We start from the raw sequence: 16945 nt of genomic DNA, 5'->3' as shown, positions 1-16945 counted from the left end.
CATTTATATATTTTTTGTCCCTTGCAGTGAAATTATGAAATTACCCTTATCCCAGAAAAATAAGTACCGCTTGTGGGGTGAGAGATAAGCTAGCTCTATTTGATCACCTATGCTACCCACCACTGAAGACCCCAGTTAAGTTGGAGACCACAAGGGGGCCGCTGGAGGGGTGACAAAGTTGACCTTACCCAATGTACAGCGTAGATTAAACTCAGGATAAGAAATGAAAACACTGTATGACAGCTCCTTCTAAGTGAAAGGTAAAACACGTAGACTGCAAGGAAATGAAGTTCAACGAGAAACAAATGACATCAAGTCTGCAACATGCCTCAAGTGAAAGCCTGATGGGGGTGACACAAAAGTGAACAATAAATGGGTAAACATGCCAGTGACGCGGACACAATGAACAATTAACGAGTAACGATGCCCAGTGGAGCTCAACGAACAGACATGAAGCATAATGTAACTGCCCAGATGAGCTGCGGAGCAAATTAGACATAATGTAACAATGCCAGTGAGGCTGGGACACAATGAACATAATGTAACATGCCAGTGAGCTGGGACACAATGAACATAATGTAACATGCCAGTGAGCTGGGACACAATGAATGATGCTCAAGAAACTTCAACCCAAAGTGACACAAGTCAAGTTGCTGACTGCACACAGACTTACAGAGCTACAGGTTAATTGAAATGGACAAATACATGGTAATATCTTAATGTACTGTCTGAACACAGGCATTATTCTGGATGAACAGCCCATGTATTATGGAAGAAGCCAAAGTGGGAGATTCTATTGTTTTGCTAAGTCTGTACATCATGTCACATTAGTAAATGAAGTACATATCTGGGGATTCTAAACGGAAAATAAAAACAGTGAAATTATGCTCTCAAACAAACACGACATATATCATATTTATGTCTAACTTTGAATATATATATACTGCGCTTATGCATTTCAAGAGGGAAGGTGTTGTGAAGGCACAATGGTTATTGTTAGAAGGAAAAAAGTATTTACTGAGCTTGTTTGTATTTATACAGTGCAATCATTATGATCATTATGTGTTGCAGAGCTTAATCAATAAGACGCCCTCCACCCTCAGCGTAAGAACATCTAGAACATCTAAAATGATTTCTCAACTTAGATCGGGGGAGGGGGGTACTGCAAATCATTTCCATTTTTTGAAGTGTAGCAGCAAAAAAAAAACACAATAACCTAATATCTTAACGTCTCACTTTTCTGAACTTTTTTACATATAGCACATCTTCTTAATCTATACAAAGGGAGGAAACCCCCCCAAATCATGTTATACATCCGAGTTTTACACAAGAGAATACCCAAGTTATACAGTACTCTTTTAAATAGTTGTTTCCCTCTATTTAGTATTAAAATATATATTCATAAATTTATATATTCTTAAAATGACCTTTTTTAATATCTTTAAAAATAAATCCTCGTCTGTGTGAGGTCTATGTACAGTTGAAAGTGAAAGGGCTGGGTATCGGGAGCTCCCAAGTGAGAGGCTGCCAGCCAGAGATGGATTCCAGACATAGGGGGCAGGGTGGGGTAGCAGGGTGTCTAGTAATCTTTGGCTGCCTGGATCCGTGGGCCAACTGGAACACAAGAATGAAGAAAGAGGACAGTGAGAACCATTGTTGAACAGCAGTCATAACTGCACACACAGAGACATACACAGACAGTGTATGAACAGAATGCTAATGTAAAAATGTGCTAATATAGCCTAATGTTGATCTACCATAAAGTTAAAACTCCAAGTATGTAAAATGGTGTTTTAGCTTCAGCGTGAGACTCACCTTGTGCCTGGTTCGCCTGATGCTGGTTCTGTACAGATTCCAGGTCTTCAACCTCCAAGGATTCACGCTTGGAAGATTGGGTAGCTTTCCCACAAGATTGTGAAGTCCTCTTAATGTCCTCAAAACAGTCTGATTCACTGTCCACGTAGCCCTCGTGCATGTACCCATGGTAGGCCCCCGGCAAGCTGGGGTGCACAGCCACAGTCACAGAGGCTGTGGCCGTAACCATGGTAGTAACAGCACTACTGGGCGCGGTACCGCCATTATAGGCCGGCATCTTAGTCCTGTTCTGATGAGGCCCTCTGTTGGTCTGAGACCTGGGACCACAGTGATTAGTCCTCTCAGGACCCTGGGTCCTGTCACTGGGTAAATGTTGCCTCCTGGGTCCCTGGTCAGATTTGTAATCATGTTTGTTATCCCACTGCGTGAGTTGAGAGCTGACCGAAGTCACCGCATTCAGAGAAGACTCATTTAAGAGATCTTTCTGAGGGGTTACGGTCGGGCCCTCTTTGAACGGTTTCACCACCTGGAAGAGCAGAACGATAATAGGCACGATAGATTACAATCATGATTTTCATTGTTAATAACAATGCAATGCACATATCATACTGTATTTGGGCAGTATCATGTATGAAGTAGCAACTATACAGTGGTGCTATCGTACCGTGAGTTTGGGGAAGCTGGGGTTCTTGCTGTCCTCCAGTAGTATATGAGAGGTAGGAGGGGTGATGTAAGGACTGCAGTCACAGTACTTATACTCCTCCCCAATTCCTGATGTGGTAGTCGTTTCAGAGTAATACTCAGAGTCCGACGACTCTGAGAAGGCCTGTTGTCGTGGGCCCTGTGGACCGTGTACTCCGTAGTAGCTGTGGTGGGTCATGGGAGGGGGGAGGGGCTCCGGCGATGGGGTGGGCAGGCGGCTGCCGTTGTCGGCCGGGGTGACCTCCGGGGGTGGGCCCATGAGGGAGAGCAGCACGGGCAGCAGCACCAGTCCATTCAGGATCCCCAGCACGGTCAGAATAGCCAGCACCGCGAAGAAGTACCTGGAACACAACCAACACAGAAAGAACATTTAGTCACCAAGGCTCCTTCTCAGCGCCACCAGCACTCAGGCACATTAGTAAACAGGTGACATGAGGACACACTGGAAGGGAGAACATTGCAGAACTGGGGGTAGATAGAATCAGACCACGTCCCTCAAGCCCTATGTTTGCCTCTACTTTCCTCATTATTTTTCATTCCCTTTCCCCCCCTTCCCCTCGATTTCCTCTCTCCCTCTGTCCGTCCCTCTTTACTACTGGCAACTTGACAAGTTGGAAGAAAATTCCTGGGCTCCATCTTCTCCCTCTGGGAGCCCTCATCTATCTACAGCACTGCCACTTCCTGAAAATATGTGTTTACATTAGCCAGCAGATCCTACACGTCAGAAACACTAGGGCCCTCCCTCCCCTGTCTGACTGCAGGCTGGGGAGAAGAAACGTGCCCCTCCTGGCCTCCGAGCTGCTGCTGCCGCTGCTGCTAATGTCATTTTCCCTTTAACAACTTAATATCCAAAGTCATTGAGCTCCAATTTCAGTGTGGCGAGGGCAAGGCACCTCTATGTTTATACTGGGCTGGCCAGTGGAGCCTGCCTGCTCTTCCTGCCTGCCGAGCCGCCTGCCTACGTCAGCCAAATCACATTACACCTCACAGACACTACATGAGAGAGATAGACAAGGCCTGCTGTTTGGATGTGTCCCAGAGCTACTATTCTTCCTATCCTGTTTTGTATTCAACGTCACTGCTGATTAGTGTGTGGAGTGGGCCACACATGATAGTAGAGATACAGGTAGTGTACATACAGTCAGTGTCCCTTTGTAATAAGAACAGAGAGGAAACCATATACTCAGTCTGGTATCTGAAGAGAACCAGAGTGGATGGGAAGCTGCTCTGGAAAAAAATGTTGTTTGTGTATTAAGGGCAGGGGGTAAATCAGATTCTCAACATGCTCCAACTAAAACAGCCTTTGATGCTCCCAATGCTGTTGAGAGCCTCGTCTTTGTCTCTCTTGGAATTGTATGGAGCTGTTGTGGTTCCTAGCTCTGCCCTAAATGGTTGCGTGGTGAATGGTACTCTATAATGGGCTACAGAGCTGTGAGGTTGCCTGGGTTTCTGTGAGCCTCTCTGTGCTCTGAGGGAGGGCTGAGGTTGCCACAAGAAAGAGCGCATGAGAAAATTAGAGAGCACTCCACTTAAACACTAACAGAAAACAGAGAGCTCAGCTCTTTTAACTGCGGTCCAGACTTAAAGAGGTAAGAAAAAGAGAGTGGATTATGAAAAACAAGGACAAGGATAATAGCATTCTGGAACTTTCGTTCATCCCCGCCCCGACTCTACCACACCAGCTTCGTTCGTGTCACACCTCAGAAGGGAAGGTCATTCTTAAAGTTTGGTATAGCACTTGACTTTATTTGACCTTGTGCTCCTATTGCACTCTCCCATTTACTCTTCTACTATCCCTATGTCTGTATCTTTAACAAGGCAAATGGAGGCCTCTCTGTTTTACTCTGAGAATCTATCCCTCAACTTAACTTGTTATGACCAAATACTTCACCAAACATTTCAGTTCAGTCTTCTCAACCATGACCGACTTCAAAAAGACACACACATGACTGGTCACTTCTTATGCCCCTGAAAGTAGTTTCAAATGAAAACACACATACCCTAAGGAAAAGTAGAAAACCAGATGAAACAGAAACCACCATCTCTGTTCACCTCTAGTTACCGTCCAACTCAACTCGTTAGATACTCGTTAGATACAACCACTCACTATAATAACTATCCTGCATCTGGGAAAAGGCAAGAAAAAAAGTCACTTGTTTATTTTACTAAGTCAACATTCCGAAAGTGGAGCTTGATTTATTTAAGGGGTAAAAGAAAGAGAGAGTACCTAAACTATCCACGGGCCTGGTTGGGTTAGACCTCCAGAGAAGACCTAGTGTTAGGAATTCTGTTGTTTATATAAACTGTAATCTTTTCCATTCGGAGTCAGGGGTTGGAAAGGGTGTCTCCTTTGGAGAGGGGCCGCTGAGCTCGCTGGGCTGTTTATCCACGGTACCACCGCCAGGAGATGTTTACAGCAATGTATTTATGCTACTCCCCAGCTAGAGGGACGGCTCTGCTCTCCTCTGCTACATCTAAACAGGACCTCCTAGTGTGAATGCCCTCCTCGTGCTGCCTGCTAGCCCACCACCACCACAACACTTAGTTCTCCAACCAAACATCCAAGCTCCACCACTATCCTAGAACCAGCCACCCTCCTCCCAACTCTCTATTCCTCACTCCTCTTTCTTCCCCACCCTGTTGTTCTTGTCCTTCTCTCGTCTCTTTTTCCTTCTCTCCATTTTTGGTGGGAAAACAATCCTTCCCAGTACCACCATGTTGCTTGACTCAAACACTTAGAGAAAGCTTGGAGCGTTTCTGCCAAAAAGCCACCCTGAGCGTATTTATATTTTCAATGTGCTGCCCTGCTTTCTCAGTTAGCGATTTTTATGTCATGGGCCTGTTTGAGGCTGTTGTCAAGGCTGTGGTTTAGTTTCAGCTGAGGCCAGATTCAGCTGAAAACATTGCTATTCGCTTTTTTCCACTGATGCATTTTGGCAGAGAAAAAATGACCATCCAACAGAAGCCAGAGGTCTTGGTTGGGAGTGAGGGTTGTGGTGGTGACTTCTGGTAGGGGTACAACTGACCAGTTCAAACCCGTTTTCTATTGTGGTGCCCTATTTTGGCACAAAAGCTTTCAACCAGATGATTGGCATGTTCACAGATTCTGTATGGAAATAGTATGTGTGTGTGTTTACATGCGTGTGTGTGTGCTCGTATGTGTGGTGTATGCATGTGTGCGAGTCACCACCACCCAGTGGGTAGTCAAACATTTACATGTTTACAAGCAGCTGTTCCACACCCGTGATGTTTTCTCCATTTGTTGTGCTATTAGGGTGGGGCCATTAGGGCGCTGGGGGAGGCAGGCAGGCAGCAGCACAAAGGACTGACAGACAGGACCAGGTGGGGGTCCGCATTCCCACCTGCATGCACCCCTGACCCCCCACCCACACTCCCTCACCCAGGGGGAAACAGACAATTGTCTCCATGCATCAGCCCCCTCGGCCTACCCCTCAGCAACATAAACACAACAGCACCACTTCCTCCGTAAGGCAACATATGGACTGGGGGGAATGGGGGAATCTGCCCTGGCAGAAGTGAAGTCTCTCACACTCACCTCAGGATGAAGTCAAACTCGGAGCCAGCCAGCATGAGGACCCCTAACAGAGTAGAGATGGCCCCGTCAATCACAGGGGCAAACATGTGCTCCAGGGCCACCGCAGAACGCCTGTTCCTATTGCCTATGGCCGTCAGAAAGGCCTGGGGACAGGAGAGCGGACAGAGACAGGGTTAGGGTCAGGCTGTCCAGTAGAACAGACTCATGGGGAAAAAGTAGTAACTAGTGGCTACATCATCATTCCATCCCTGACAACACTTCTTATCTTCATTGACTTTGTTTTGTACCCTGCCCAATAGAGTCAGGAAGGTTTTTTACCAGTGCGATATGGACAGTGAACTCGACGCCGATGCCCACAGAGGCGATGAGGATGACCACTGGGATGGCACTGAGCTTGATGCCGATCAGGCCCATGATACCAAACAGCTCCACCGTCATCATGGCCAGGATGAAGACCTGAGGAGAGGAGCAAGGTTGGTTAGACACTGTCTCAAACTCTGGAGTCACAATGAAACACAACCATTGAAGTGTAGGTAAACGTGTTAGAGATGAAGAGAGACAAAGTTATGTCTTGCACCCACAACTCTCAGTGCCTATTTCCATAATACTATTAGATAAGAGTTAGGTCTTCACCCCACATCATTTTTGACCCTACATTCGGAAGGTTTTCACTGTCATCTGCACGGCATTGAATTACACTTACGCCCTAGTCTCACTAGGGCGTAAGTGGTCAGGGTTAAATTGGAAATGATAAAACCCTGTTTTATTGCACGGCCACATATAGGCAGTGAAACTATAGAAGCTCCAGCTTAAAGAGAGACAATGTGACTGTGCACATGTTGGTCTGAAAGGACGCCCCCCCTCAGTGGTTGGGAAGATTGTGCCGTCTGTCTTTCAGTAGGACTGACTACTTAAATAGTGAAATGAAATACATTTAAATTCCAACTGAAAGCTGTGCCACACTGACTGAACCACGCCACTACAGCCCCAACGGTCGGTCACGAGAGTCACCCTTCAGTGCGGTCTGACCAGGCGGGCGGCCCAGGGACCCTCCCCTCACCACCAGGCTTTGTGAAATGTTTCCCAGCCGCTGAGTTGACAGGCCGTCTCCCTCCCAGGCCTGATGGATGGGTTTAGCAGGCCAAGGTCGCGACTGGGCAGATCCGTCCTGTCCCCAATTTTTGACAAAGGGAGCTGGAGGTAAAGTCTTCAGGAGAGCTCCTTTGCATTTCCTTTTCTAAACCCAGCCAGAACAGATTAGAATGACAAAGGCCTGGGGGGTGTGAGCAGCACCCTCTGGCCAACACGCCAAGGGCCCTCCCCAGAGATGGGGCCTCCGCTCCCWCTGTGGCAGGGTTATTGAGCTGTGCTGAGGGAGGGAGGCCTGGAAGAAGGAGGAGGAGGAGAAAGAAGAGGAGGAGAAAGAGGAGGAGGGATGCTGAGCTGAGGGGACCTACAATGATGCCAGCAGTCCAGGGGTTGAGCAGGAGGATGGCACAGACCAGGAAGGTGCAGGCTAGCACCACGCTGACCGCCAGGAGGAACCAGTGTCGCAGGCCGATGTACTGCTCCCAGAACAGGAAGGGGTAACCGTTGGGGTAGTTGAGAACACCTTTACGGGTGAACTCCTCGCAGATGGTGCGCACGCTCTCGATGCTCTCGATGAAGTCGGACGCCTGCCTCAGGCCGTTCAGATAGAAAGGGAACTGAGCAAACTCCAGGGGCTCCGCGGCAGGGACTGTGACAGATGGAGGAGAGGTTAGACACTCAGGTTCTCACATATTTTACATTCTGTTGTTAGTATCAACAATACCTTTACATTGAAGGAAAGATACACATGTCCTAGACCATTATGAACTTGGATCATGGTAGCAACTTGATTAAAAATGATTAATATGATTTTAAAGAGACGCCTACTTACTGCGCAGATTCTCTCCGGTGGTGTCATACTTGTCGTGGATCCACTCGCGAGGCTGAGGGTAGAAGTTACCCTGAGAGGCAGCATAGCCCAGAGGGTCATTGCTCACCCACACAGTCAGGTAGATATAGAAGACCTCTGGGTGAATCAGACCCTCCTCATTCATCAGACGACGAGAAGTCAGCTGGAGTAGACAGACAGAGAGAGACTGGGTTTAGCATTCGTAGTAGCAGGACTATACCTTCTAACATACTGAGGGGTGATTCAACCTAACCAGGAAATCCCATTGAGGTCAGAGCTGGGAAACGGAGTTCTATTGGCATCAGTAGGGGCATGGCACTGTACACACCTGGTTGTAGTTGAAGGGGTCCTTCTTGGAGCCGGTCTGGATGAGCAGCTTGTAGGCCAGAACACCATCCTCAGTGCCGTTACGGTAGTTATCCCAGGTGATTCTGCCTGCCTCCCAGTCTGCATCGAAGGCAGCCTGCAGTCCTAAAGGAGAGAGAAAAAGAACACAGGACAGCACAGGGTTAGCCATCTCTGTCGGATCTACTTTTACCACTACATTCTCATGGTTATTATATCATATAGCTATTGACGGGGCCACAATATACGCCGATATGTTTTGAGTACTATGCTAGGAGTTATATTTTAGAGTAGTGAAAACATGATGGTAGACTGGCACGTTTAGAATGAGTCATCAAATTAAAATAAGACGTTTTACAGAGTGTTCTGAATATCAACCTCCTACAATCACACACACACATCCAAAAACAGCAGCTCTGTTCCTCATGTGTATGGGCTGAATAAACTAACCAGCAAAGCCTTTCGTGTTTTCTAAATGACAAAGTCTGGCGCTGCAGCTAAAAACCAGTTCCACACAACCTTTCTCTAATTACAGGGAGATTCTGACTAGAAAGGAATAGCATAGAGGGAGGAGTGGAGAGAGAGAGTCTTTTATGCCACTCCAGTTCTCCATCGATTGAAGAGTTCAGTTCCTCATGTTTTGGAACGGTAAACCTGGTTACCCACGGCCGACCCTCGATAGCTTAATATTAGCGTAATAGCTTAATATCCTGTACCGTAATACTTCCTCATGACTAGTCTAGGACCTCCAACAACATTAAGCCGGATGGAAGAGGCCAAAAGGTAACCTTTGGCCTTCCTACGATATCATCTGCCCTCCAGCCCTGCTGGATGGGGGTGAACTTTCACCGCCACAGGCTTTAACTCACCTCCCATCCACCTCCCATCCTCCACCTTTGTCCTTAGACTAAAGATAAACATCAAACCCCAGCCTGTCACTCCAAAGGACGTGACATCCCCAAACTCTCTACCTCAAGGGCAAGAACCCACCGCAGACGGAGTTCCATTTCAAACACACACTGACTAACACTAGAATCACTATGGGGCTTCTGGAATGAAATAAAACAAGGTCTCCTTTAATTAAACTGTATTTACCTCTGAGCCAGTCTTGGAAATAGTGCAGCCACATCCGGGGCAGCTGCTGGTCGCTGTCCTTCACCACGTACTTGACCGAGATGAAGGAGTTGTGCAGCTGTATGAGGAGACGCTGGGAGCGTGCGTAGTCAAAGCCGTCCATGGTCACCAGGTACATGTTGTAGAAAGAGAAGTACTTGAACTGGGCGTTGATGAAGTCGTACTCCTTGGTGTCGCGGGGCACAATGTCGGTCAGGTAGAGTCCGTCATGRACCATGGTGGTTCCGTACARGCTGAGCCCCAGSAGRGYCACGAAGAGGACCACGACCACCACCTTGCTCTCTGGCTTTAGGAGRAGAGGAGCGTACTTGTCCCGGGCGAAGCTTGACAGGTTCCAGCGGAAGAAGGGRAGWGGAACACACTCCCTGKYCTCCTTGGACTCATCCATCTGGGCCAGGAGGTCCCGGGTGGAGCTGGAKGGGSTGAAGAGCTGGGAGCCGTAGGRGTCGGTGGGGGWRGGGGGARCRGGGGAGGWGGCCACCACCACAGAKGGAGGGCTGGTGGAGATCTGGGAGGTGGGGGGCAGGATGGTGACTATGTGCTGGCCCGCAGCGTCACACTGGGTGAAGGCCTGGACGGTGGTGGTGATCTGGGTGCTGGTGGTGATGGTGGAGCCTGTGTAGGTCGTTGTAGTCTGGGCGCCAGGCGCGTGGCTATGGGTGGTGTTGTCGTTGGCATCGGAGAACTCCTGGGGTTGGATCTGGATGACCCGGGAAGAGCAGGGGCTGTAGAAACAACACAGGATGTCCAGACGCTTGTCCTCCCGACGGTGCAGGTCCAAACTCAGGATGGCCGGGAAGATAAGAAGCACCATGGCGAAGTTGAACACCACAATAATGGCCGCCTAGGGAGAGAGATAGAAAGAGAGGGGGAAGGAGGGGGAGAAAGAAAGGAGAGAGAGAAATAATGTTTAGGAGAGGGGCCAACCCTGTTCATGACTTTGCTCCAATGCTGCCACCCGACTCCACAGCTGCCTTCTTGAGCTCCACAAAAAAGGGCTCTACATTCAAGCTCCCTTGCTGTTTTAGTGCCTCGGATTCAGTCCCAGAAAGTAAAAGAAAACAAACAAAGTTAAAAAAACGCTCCCTAAATCACCAGCGAAAATAGTCAACAAGCCAGGGAACTGAGGGAGAGGAAAGGGGACTCCCAAGGCCGCTGCTGCTTTTAAGAGCATTGGGCTAGAAACCGAAAGGTCGCTGATTCGAATCCCAGAGCCGGCAAGTTGGAAAAATGTGCCATTCTGCCCATGAGCAAGGCAGTTGGACATCGATTAAGACAGCCCCCCACACCTCTCTGATTCAGAAGGGTTGGGTTAAATGCGGGAAGACACGTTTTGGTTGAATGCATTCAGTTGTGCAACTGATTAGGTATCCCCCTTTCCCTCTGCGTGTCTGTGCAGAACCCCTCCTACCTCCCTACTCTATCACCCTGGGGCTGACATTATAGTTGGTATGGTTTCACTGCACCACAGACCACCCAGGGGGAAGCGGGTAGATCACAGAGCTAGAGGCTGACGGCCCAGTGATATACTGATCCACTCCCTCCTCTGATTATTTCCACCCTCCCCACCTGAGAGAGAGAGCGAGAGAGAGAGAACAGGAGAAAGAGAGAGAGAGCGAGAGAACAGGAGAAAGAGAGAGAAAGCGAGAGAACAGGAGAAAGAGAGAGAGGGAGAAAGGGAGAAAGAAAGAGAGAGAGAGAAAGGGAGAAAGAGAGAGAGAGTGAGATAAAGGGTGCAGTGAGCAATAAAAAGAGGAAGAGAAAAGAACAAAGACAGCCCCCCTTAATAAATGTCACTTCTAAAAAAGCCTGTAGCCCAATTTTTTTATGTGTGTCTCCTTCATCGGGGTGCTTGGCACTCCTGGTTCCATGGCAGAGCTAGGCAGTGTAAACAGTGGGGCATACAGCACAGTCTAGTACCTGCAGAGAGAAGGCACGCAGTGCTGGGATGGGGACCAGGGCTGCCATGAAGAAGGCGATCATGTTGTTGATGGAGGTGAGCGCTACACTGGTGCCAGTCCTCCTCAGGCAGTCCCCTGTCCTCTCCTGCAGGGGTAAACCAAAACACAGCCAACGGTTAGTGCCAGGCCAGCCAGATTACAAGAATATAAGTATTTGTTGTCATTCTAACTAATATAACTAAGTATGTGTCACAAATGGCACCCTATTCCCTATATAGTACACTAATGTTGACCAGAGCCATGATTTTGGGACAGAGACTAAGTATGAGGTTACAGTGGATCTACAGGTGATTGAACTAGGGGGCTTGGGGAGTGGAGGTAGCTAGCTTACCTTAAAGGGGATGTTGATGCCAGTCTCAGTGAAGGAGTGGGCCAGAAGGAACATGTCATCCACACCGATCCCCAGAGCCAGGAAGGGGAGAACCTGTGTGGTGGCAGCGTTAAAGGACAGGCCCAACAGAGAGCACAGCCCCAGGCCAGCTGCCACAGACAGAGCCACCAGGAGCACGCCAGCCAGCCCCACGGCCCCCTGGGACTTGGCACAGTCCCAACGGAGCATGGTCACACAGGCATAGGCCAGCTAGAATAGGACGGGAGAGAAGAGAGAGGGTGAGGATTTGAACTTTGAACTCAGCACAGGCGATTAGGCATCCGAACTGAACCACTGATATCAATGATGAACCTACAGTAGAGAGAGTCGGTTACTACTTCTTACCATGAGCAGGTAGCCTCCAGCCACCCGGATGACACTGATATCAGAGAAGGACTTCATGATGTCGTTGAGGGTGGTGGTGGAGAATGCGTGGATCTCTGAAGTGGAATTCTGGGGGATACTGCCATGAGCCACCTGGGGGGAAGAAAAATCAAATAACTTTATTTTAAATGAGGTGAGGGTGAATTATAGAATTAATTAATTTATATTATAAGCCAGTAGTAGTGATCTAGTTTGATCAGGGCATACCCATAACTTCCTATTTTGGGCCAACAACACACAAACAAGATATAGGTGAGCCCCTATGAAGCTTGATAAATAAGGACTACAGATGCCAGAGAGCAAGGGTCAAGGGGATCAAATGAGATCACGTGGTCTCTCAAGCTTCTCCATCAGCACCATGAATGGCCGACAACCTTAGGGGAACACAACACCCTGCACTTTGTTTTTACAGTGACCCTCTCCTCATCTCCCGTTCACTCTCTCCCTCTTCTCCTCTCTTGCGAGCGGGCATTGGTGGAAGCATGACCCTCCCACTCCTTCAGTCAGCATGCTGGATGTCAGCTATCACAAAAACAGCTTGTTCCTATAACTGGTAGTCTGTCAGTGGCCTCCTTGGAGGACTCTGTTTACTAGGCAGTTGAGGATTGATGGAATTCAGGTAGAGGTTGCAGTCCCTGGGCCAAAGCCAGTCCTCTACGCATGTGGTAGGTAAACAGCATGACTCAAATTTAAAGGTGTAGGGAAAAACAAGCCAACCTGAGGCCAACCTAAAGAACGCTCTATGATTTGTTCTCTGATTTCTTATTTGCCGGCATATTACTCAAACGGGTCAAGACAGGTTGGTGAAAGGTGCAGAGGCGGGGCGCTAGGGTCCAGAAACATAGGCTTCATACCAAATGGCATCCTATTCCCTATATAGTTTGATACTTTTGACCAGGTGTAGTGCACTAATGAGTGTAACACTTTTGACCCATACATACCTCTACAAACTTCCTTTGCCAGGACTCCAGGATGGCGGTGGCCTTGTCCTCGTTCCAGTTGATGTCATGGATCTCATAGTCGTCCTTAAAGTGCTCGTAGAGCTGCTTGGGGCTCATCAGGAGAAACATGGTCTGGAGGGCCTCCGCACTGCAGGAGGCAGAGAGAGAGAGACTCCGTCAAACGCCTGCAGCCAAGTGGGCTCAGGCCACACCGAGGAGTCATGTTCCCCACATTCAAAACCCCCCAAATAGTACAGAAAAACGTTATGAGTCCTCTTGTCTCGGCTGTCATAGATATTACATACTCTGATCTGTGGCATATAAACCAAAAGGTGGTTGTATACAGCGTACGTGGAGAAACGGGTGGAGAATTCAGCTGTTGGCTAGTGTTTCTGAATGCAGATACAGGCTCTATTGCCTGAACGGGTGAAAGCAGGTGTCTTGATGCCTTTTTCCACAGCGAGCACAGATGGCCCTGAAGGCAACTTGGCACCGATGTGAGAGTTGTGGTGTTAAAAATGTGAATGAGATTATCGTAAATCATATCATAGAAAAAACTCTGTGGCTTTAAATGACTGTATCCCTCCCTCCAGATTTGCCAGGGTCGTGATCTGGGCAGAGGCCCAACACTGTCAATCCATTCATATTTGTGCTGTGGTTTTAAATTCAATTGAAATAAAATAAATCCTTCATAATACATAACAGAGCCCAGGAAACGTGTCTTACATACATATGGCAGTATATCAAGATGTTTTACATATCCTTAGCATTAGAAATGTGTGGTAGTATACTCTTGTATTTGGAATTATCTTTGGCGTCCCCTTTTTCATTCTCTGACTTAAAGGAGATGCTGCCATTTTTTCCCACTCCTCTCCACAACAAATCTGTCTTTAGTTTATGTGGCTGTCGATCATGTTTGATTTATCTGTCCTACGCAGGGGTCAGAGGAGGAAACTGATCCTGCTTCATGCGAGGCATTCCTCAGATGTGTGAGGTTCTTAGGAGTCAGAGGGATTCCTCGGATGTGTAAGGTTCTTAGGAGTCAGAGGCATTCCTCGGATGTGTGAGGTTCTTAGGAGTCAGAGGGATTCCTCAGATGTGTGAGGTTCTTAGGAGTCAGAGGGATTCCTCAGATGTGTGAGGTTCTTAGGAGTCAGAGGGATTCCTCGGATGTGTGAGGTTCTTAGGAGTCAGAGGGATTCCTCGGCTGTGTGAGGTTCTTAGGAGTCCGAGGCATTCCTCGGCTGTGTGTGTGAGGTTCTTAGGGAGTCGGAGGCATTCCTCGGATGTTTGAGGTTCTTAGGAGTCAGAGGGATTCCTCGGATGTATGAGGTTCTTAGGAGTCCGAGGCATTCCTCGGCTGTGTGAGGTTCTTAGGAGTCCGAGGCATTCCACGGCTGTATGAGGTTTTTAGGAGTCAGAGGGATTCCTCACTGCTAGCTAGGCCCTCCCTGCACTGGCTCCACTTCATTCATTCGCCCTCAAACCTCCCCTGGCCCTGGTGTACACCCCCTCCCCCTCTTACCTCTGCAAAGCATTCTGGGTGTCCTTGACCCGRCCGCCCAGGATMAGCTCCTCCTGCCAGTGCATGAACTTTTTGGAGAAGCCGTGGCAACCGCCTTGGAGCGGCAAGGCAATGTCAGGACTCTGTGGAGGGAGACAGACAGACAGGCAGGGCCAACAGTTAGCTTATTTAACAACCAGGCACATTGGGCTCACTAAAATACCCTCTTCTTTAAAAGAGAGGGAGAGTGGTGGTGGAAGGAGATAGAGACGCAGAGATGGAGAGGTGGAAGGGAGATAGGGGTACTGTGGCGCAAGCTTACCTCTCTCAGGTCCTTGTTGGGGGCGCTGAGGGGGCACTCGGGGTCGTTGGGGTCCAGGCAGGGGCGGTTCATGTAAGCGTGACCCACCTGGGCCTTGTCCAGCATTTCCCTGAAGCCCTCCAGACTGGTGAACTGGCTGAGCTCCTCCATCAGCTTCAGAGGGTCCAGGTTCATCCACTGGATGTCAGGCATCCCCCTGTAGAGGAACAGAGAAACATACAGGCTCAGAAGGAGTCGCAGGGCACAGTAGAGAGATGCCATGGACATAGCAATCTGCGTCACTGCATGTCTTTATATACACTCCTATCCAGTGCAGTTCAGCTGTGCTCTTTCTGCAGAACCTTCTGCATCTTCCTTTTCCTTTCCTCCTCCAGCTGCACCCCATGCCACCGTTCCTACACCTCCAGACTTCCCTGCCTTCCTGTATGCCATTGGCTGGTTCTGGTCTTGCCCTGCCTCTGCCGGACTTTCCCTGGTGGCGAGGAGCTGCAGATGCTGCGTTTATAAAGTAGCGTTTATTATCCTGTTACACGGGGCCACAATGCAGAGGGAAAGGCACGGCGGCAGGCTGCTCGCTCCTATTTCTTAACTTTGTGCATCAAGTCATAACAATTACCTCTGTCTCGCAGACATCTTGATAAGGCTGCAGTAGAGCAGTGAGAGGGCTGGCTGGCTGGTGGCTGAGCTGAGCAGGGAGCCTGTCTGTGTGCTCTCTCTGCTGGGAGGCCGGGCTGATTGCCTGCCTGCCTCTCACACTGTTTAGTGGTGTGATGTTCACAGAGCCTTTCAAAAGGCCTAATCCTGAGGCCTTTCGCTGCTGCTGCCTTTGGGTCCTCCTCCCATGCAAAATTTATAATTTGCCCCAAAGAGCAGGCAATTATATGGCCTGAGGGATAATGCTTCGGTGTCAGTTGACAGCTTTGGCTGTACAAAGTCAACGTTGTACAGTGAGAGCAGTGAGAGGGCTGGCTGGCTGGTGGCTGAGCTGAGCAGGGAGCCTGTCTGTGTGCTCTCTCTGCTGGGAGGCCGGGCTGATTGCCTGCCTGCCTCTCACACTGTTTAGTGGTGTGATGTTCACAGAGCCTTTCAAAAGGCCTAATCCTGAGGCCTTTCGCTGCTGCTGCCTTTGGGTCCTCCTCCCATGCAAAATTTATAATTTGCCCCAAAGAGCAGGCAATTATATGGCCTGAGGGATAATGCTTCGGTGTCAGTTGACAGCTTTGGCTGTACAAAGTCAACGTTGTACAGTGAGAGCAGTGAGAGGGCTGGCTGGCTGGTGGAATAGTTTGATTATTGGATTTTTGGGAGGTGCGAGAATGTCAAATTAGAACATAATATCGACCAAGTGGGTTATATATTTGCCATGAGACATCTTTAGATTATTGTAAGAAATAAATGGTACAATTTTAACACAGGACAAAGTCAAAAAGATTTTGATGATCATCTACAGCACCTGACTACTCCAGAAAACGGAGACATTACGACCTATGCAGCCGAGGCCAACGACAAAGTCAACTTTGTACAGTGCGCTAACTCAGTGGCTCCCACCAATACAAGGAGAGTACTTGTCAAGAGGAAGCACCCTCTGCTTTACAGATTGCCCTTGTGACATCTATATCATATCACATTACCCATAATACACCAGACAACGGGAAATGGCCTCGGCTGCATAGGTCGTAATGTCTCCGTTTTCTGGAGTAGTCAGGTGCTGTAGATGATCATCAAAATCTTTTTTGACTTTGTCCTGTGTTAAAATTGTACCATTTATTTCTTACAATAATCTAAAGATGTCTCATGGCAAATATATAACCCACTTGGTCGATATTATGTTCTAATTTGACATTCTCGCACCTCCAAAAAATCCAATAATCAAACTATATTAAAAATGTGAACACAAAAACTAAACTCAGAACATTACAAGTCATAAAATAATGTTGTACCAATGATATAAAAGTATATATATTTTTTTTAA

General features: G+C 48.4%; 1 protein-coding gene across 1 annotated transcript in view; it reads right to left on the bottom strand.

The window, feature by feature from the left end:
• Positions 1–524: 524 nt before the first annotated feature.
• ptch2 (patched 2) overlaps positions 525–16945 on the bottom strand; it is a 41578-nt gene continuing 25157 nt past the window's right edge. Inside the window, exons 6-20 of the mRNA XM_023977507.3 lie at positions 14974–15169; positions 14673–14794; positions 13148–13295; positions 12168–12299; positions 11784–12032; positions 11412–11537; positions 9453–10335; positions 8341–8483; positions 7995–8175; positions 7531–7811; positions 6392–6529; positions 6074–6216; positions 2480–2858; positions 1816–2341; positions 525–1614 (exon numbers count right to left, since the gene is read on the bottom strand). Coding sequence (XP_023833275.1) covers positions 1580–1614; positions 1816–2341; positions 2480–2858; positions 6074–6216; positions 6392–6529; positions 7531–7811; positions 7995–8175; positions 8341–8483; positions 9453–10335; positions 11412–11537; positions 11784–12032; positions 12168–12299; positions 13148–13295; positions 14673–14794; positions 14974–15169 — 3682 coding nt within the window. The 3' untranslated portion in view covers positions 525–1579. The remainder of the gene's footprint in view (positions 1615–1815; positions 2342–2479; positions 2859–6073; positions 6217–6391; positions 6530–7530; positions 7812–7994; positions 8176–8340; positions 8484–9452; positions 10336–11411; positions 11538–11783; positions 12033–12167; positions 12300–13147; positions 13296–14672; positions 14795–14973; positions 15170–16945) is intronic.

This window comes from Salvelinus sp. IW2-2015, linkage group LG32 (assembly GCF_002910315.2).
Source record: "Salvelinus sp. IW2-2015 linkage group LG32, ASM291031v2, whole genome shotgun sequence".
NCBI classification, from domain to species: Eukaryota; Metazoa; Chordata; class Actinopteri; order Salmoniformes; family Salmonidae; genus Salvelinus; species Salvelinus sp. IW2-2015.
The sequence above is the reverse complement of the archived record's forward strand: the minus strand, read 5'-3'. Positions and strand labels throughout refer to the sequence as shown.